Genomic DNA, 5474 nt, shown 5'->3' on the forward strand with positions numbered 1-5474 from the left:
TTCTTAAAAATTAAATGTTGAATTGCCATCTGACTTAGTAGTTCTGCTCCTTGGTATATATGCATGAGAATGAAAAACGTATGTCCACACAAAAACTTTTACACAAACATTCATAGCAGCATTATTCATAACAGCCAAAAAGTGAAAACAACTGATGAATGGATAAATAAAATGTGGTATATCCATGTAACAGAATGTTATTTGGCCATATAAAGGGGTGAATCTTGAAAACATGCTAAGAGAAATTATTCATAAAAGGCCACATATTGTATAATTCCTTTTATATGAAATGTCTAGAATAGGCAAATCCATAGAGACAAAGTAGATTAGTGTTGCCAGGTGCTGGGGGAAGGGGAAATGTGGAGTGACTGGTAATGAGTTACAGGGTTTCTTTTTGGGGTGATTAAAATGTTCTAAAATTAAATTGTGACAGTGGCTGCACAACCCTGTGATTACTCTTAAAAACCACTGACTAGTTCACATTAAAAAGATAAGTTTTATGGTTTGTGAATTATATCTCTATAAAACTATAAAATTAATTATGATTACATATGGGACAAAATAGCTCTTATTATATATGCTATATTTTATTTTATTGTTTAAATTTTAAAATCCCCAATTAAATTTTCTTTTGCTTTAGAGAAACAACTCCTTTCCTGATGAGAATAACATTGCAAGACTTCAGGAAGAACTTATTGCTGTGAAACTGAGAGAAGCTGAAGCTATTATGGGTTTGAAAGAGCTTAGACAACAAGTCAGGGATTTAGAGGAGCACTGGCAGGTATATCAGTATATTTTGTGTGCTTTTTAAAGAGAGAGTACAACCTGAATATCCAATTTGTGTGAGTTTGAAGTAGCTGGTGACCAACACTAGGCTATGAGTTTAAAAGTGAGAAAAACTTAGTTTAATGTACAAAACTGAAAGTGTTTATAAATTGCAAGTACCTTTAAGCTGTTTCTCCCTTTTTTTAACTTATAATTAAATATAAGATAAAATAGAGATCAAGCCATATTTTTGTTGTCATACTATTGTAATTTATATATCTTTCTCTATAAAGCTATAAGAAAATAACCCTTTATATAGTACATATTTCTTCTGTTGATATTAAATCCATTTTTTAGTATGAAATAGCAGGAGGTTAACACCAATATAAATTCGTCTATAAATTTGTAACTTTTTTGAAAATTTATTATCTCACAAAATAAATTAGACATTTAGCTAGTTATATGCCAACAAGTTTGTTCACATATGTTCACATTTGTTCACAGAAAATATGAAACAGAAGGGAGAGAGGGAAGAAAACAAAAACTACACAGTATTAGAATAATGATCTTAATTTGAATTTGGGGTAGGTGATGCATCTAGCAAAGATTGAAATTAGTCCTTGATATTGTCGTGGCTTCTTTTTTTTTGGCGACAGTATCAGGCCGCAATAAACTGGAAATTAAAAACCAACAAAACTGAACCATCACCACAGATATTTTGAGAACACTGCTCTTAACTTCTGGTATGGCTTCCTTAATAAATGAATAGCCCCATTTTTTCCTTTACGTGGAACTTCATTAAAAATGTGAAACCCTCTCATAAAAAATTAGGGTAAAAATTGTGTTCTTTACAATAATTAATCCACAGTATAAAAAAATTGCACTGTATATGAGCTTATATCACAGATCTGAAACTTACTGGCAGTAAGATTTGCAGTGTGACCTTTCCGAAGTTATTTAATCACAATTTACATTTTCATACCTGTATAATGAAGACAATAGTGCCTAACTTTTAAGATTTTTCTGGGGATTAAAGTAATGCATATAAAGTGCTTATTAAACACCGGGCCTGAAATAATTGCTCAATAAAATTAGCTTTTATTTTGATACTGGGAATATTTGTTGCAATATAATTTTTTGTGTTTTAGCGCCACTTAGCTCGTACTAGTGGGAGATGGAAAGACCCACCTAAGAAAAATGCTGTGAATGAGTTGCAAGATGAACTGATGACCATTCGACTTAGAGAAGCTGAAACACAGGCAGAAATAAGAGAAATAAAACAAAGGATGATGGAAATGGAAACACAGGTATGATGGAAAGCCCAATTGCTTTAAAAAATATCTAGCAGATCAAAAGTTTATGTGCAGACTGTATCTTCCCTAGAATTGAGCTAAAAGGTGGACATGTGAAACTGTCTAAATGTCTAGAATTTTCTAACCCAAATAAAAAGGGCCAAAAATTGTGTTCTTTGATATCAGAGGTTTAATGTCTCTGACCCATTCAACAAAGTGTAATCAAGTCATGAAACGCCATTTGACTTTGTTGCCTTGTTGCACAGCTTGAGAGGGAATATTCATGTAAAGCAAAATTTCTCAGCCTCAACACTATTAACATTTTAGACCTGATAAATCTTTATTGTGGGGACTGTCCTGTACATTTTAGGATGTTTAGCAGCATCCCTGGCCTCTACCCACTAGATGCCAATAGCACCATGTGTCCCTCCACCCCCACCCCACGTCATGATGACCAAAAGTGTCTACGCACATTGCCATATGTCCCTGGGGGTGTGGGGGACAGTATTGCCTCTGGTTGAGAACCACTGATGTAGAATATAATATGAGTGATGCTTTCTAAAGTTGTGTAATATGGTGACTTGAACAATCANCCCATTCTTTACTCATGCTAGTTCAGTGGGGGATTGTTCTCTGTGACTATTTTGGAATTTTGAGTTGTACTTTTTCTTTGCATGAATTAAATGTGAAGTCATAGTTTATTTTAGGAAGTCTTTTATAGTGGTGAATTAGCTATCTTTTTGCTTTTTTAGAACAACTTTGTATAGAAACTCATTTAAAAAGGGTTTGTTTTTTTTATGTGGCTGTATTGGTATTCACATTATAGAGTAGGAAAAGAAATGGAAAGATTTCATGCTTCCATGATTAATTTCTTCATGCAACATCTGCATTTTCCTCTGCTTCAAGCAATCATTTTCATGCATACCTTTAAGGAGATCTACATTTCTAAGAGTAAAAACATTTTTGTTTTACTGGGGTTTAGGATGGTTCACATCATTGTGGATCCCTTGTTTTTATTTTTATTAGATTAAAATAGAATTTCCAGTAAATGTGTACTTGTCTTCTGTAGTCTGTAACAGTGCTGTCTATTAGCAATATAATGTGAGTCACATATGTGTTTTTAAATGCCATATTAAAAGTAGTAGTTAATTACAGATAAAATTAACAATGTTTTTTGTTTAACTCGGTGTATTAAAAATATTATTTGAACAGGTGATCAATATAAAAAGTATTAATGAGATATTTTGCCTTTTGCATTTCGTATTTTCAAAATCCAGTTTGCATTTTGCACTTATAACCTTTCTCAATTTGGCCTAGTCACATTTCAGGTGCTCTGTAGCCACTATTGTACAGTGCAGGTCTGTAGAGTCAGACAAATTCTTAGTATCTGGATGGATAGAAAGAGAGAAAGAGATATTTATCTTCTATAAATTGGATTTCATTAGTGTAATAACGAGTTACCAAAACCTAATAATGTGATCATCTTTATATATATCAAACGTGGACTTTTTAAAATTCATTAGAAAGTTAATTAGAGGAAATATGCTGAAAATATTGGGTAAATGAAACTTGCACTATTTGGTTGCCCTTGATAACTGCATTGTGTAATTGCATTTATTTTTATTGTATGTTGTTACATGTTCATGCGTCATGAAATTTCAGTATATGTCTATAATTTGCAGCATAAATGCAGTTCCAGCTACAGTGAAGATTTTGTGCTACAGCTAGAAAAGGAATTGGTCCAAGCCCGTTTGAGTGAAGCTGAGTCTCAGTGTGCACTAAAGGAGATGCAGGATAAAGTTCTGGATATAGAGAAGGTGAGAACAACTACGTACTCCCAAGTTAGAGGAGATATGTGATAGATCTTTATTAAGTACTCATTGAGCAATTAAACTGGACTTCGTGGGGTTTTTTTACACATTAGAAACCTTACATATTAGTTACTAAGTGAGGAAAGGGAAAAAAAATAAGATTCCCAATTATTCTTTGTTGTTGCCATACTACTCAAAGCCCCATATTTAAGGGTAAAAATGGATTTTAGAGCCCTTTTAGTAGAAAACAACCAAGATAATTTTGATATGAATAATATTTAAATGATGGAGAAGAGAAACTTAGGGGGATAGAAATTAACTGTGGTCCTCAAATATTGTAATATCTTCATCTGTAAGAGGTCACATATGACTAATACATAAACATTTCAGGTAAAATTTCATCTGCGTGTAACTGTTACAACTTTCCATGCTACAATAAGCCACCTCAGGATATATAGGAAGATCTTAGCCTGAGGTATGCTACAGAAACTATTATAACTTACCTCTTTTCAAGGTCATTAAAGAACTTCAAGGATTAGATAAGTAGTGGAATTAGAAACCAGTTCAGGTTTCTTATAACCCTCAGACTTGAGAGTCTGTGTTTTAGATCACAAACTCTGAATCTGTTTTCTCATCTATAAAATCGTTGATGGCTTAGGCTGTATGTTGAGTTTGTTCCTTTCACCCCTGGGTAGTGTCTACCTATTGAATCAAAGGCTAATAAATAATGGACATGACATGCTGAAGTTTTTCTTAGCTATTTCTTAATGAAATAGAGCAGGGTATAACTACAATCAATTGGAATAATTTTGCCAGAAATCTGCTTGCTAGTTTTATATTAGTTTTGGAAAATGTATTCACCTATTTGTTGAAAAAAGCCAACAGGAATACTGTTAAACATGCCTAACAGACTATTTAGTCTCTAATATAGGAGTGTTCTGGGCTCCATGGTTTAGATAAGAATCTGGATCTTTCCATTTGGAATATTTGATAAAGAGAAATGTCCTTGGGCTCAAGTTAAAAATGGATTTCTTAAGTAGTTTTGATGGTATTCATAGAAAGGAAATCGGAAGATTTCATGCTTCCTATGGTTAATTTCTTTATGGAGGATTTTCTTTTTATGCATATGCAGTAAATTTCTAGTTTCCAATTGAAAAATATTTAAAGTCCATCATAAAAATGTGTAGTTGGCAAGAATAATTTTATTCCATCATCTCTGTGGGCTAAAATCTTCATGTCCACTTTGAAATATTTTAGAGATAGAAAATTTCATAGATTCAGGACTTAAAATCTCTGTAATACCTCAGTTTACCTAAGGAGCTTTTACTGGGGCATAATTAAGGATCTCTTGGTCACTCCCCAGAGCAGTTTAATACAGGGCTACCCTATATCCTAAGGTGGTCCTTTCAGTATGGTAGGAGAATAATCTAAATTTTGTACCCTTAAAACAAATATTTAGATCACCTTAGTATTAATTCTGTGACTATTAATATAAATAATGACTAATGTACAGAGATTTTATACTCCTTTCCAAAGTTACATGCTGACAAAATAAAACAAAACAGATTTTAGACTATTCTTTTCCATAAATCTTTAAAATGTAAAT

General features: G+C 32.7%; 1 protein-coding gene across 1 annotated transcript in view; it reads left to right on the forward strand.

Annotated features, from left to right (window-relative positions):
- LOC109378125 (ecotropic viral integration site 5 protein homolog) overlaps nucleotides 1–5474 on the forward strand; it is a gene marked incomplete at its 5' end in the record, with an annotated part of 99176 nt that overhangs the window by 71054 nt on the left and 22648 nt on the right. Inside the window, 2 exons of the mRNA XM_019634586.1 lie at nucleotides 641–781; nucleotides 1914–2072. Of these exons, the coding sequence (XP_019490131.1) occupies nucleotides 641–781; nucleotides 1914–2072 (300 nt within the window). The remainder of the gene's footprint in view (nucleotides 1–640; nucleotides 782–1913; nucleotides 2073–5474) is intronic.

Source organism: Hipposideros armiger, unplaced genomic scaffold (genome assembly GCF_001890085.2).
Source record: "Hipposideros armiger isolate ML-2016 unplaced genomic scaffold, ASM189008v1 scaffold_1758, whole genome shotgun sequence".
NCBI lineage: Eukaryota > Metazoa > Chordata > Mammalia > Chiroptera > Hipposideridae > Hipposideros > Hipposideros armiger.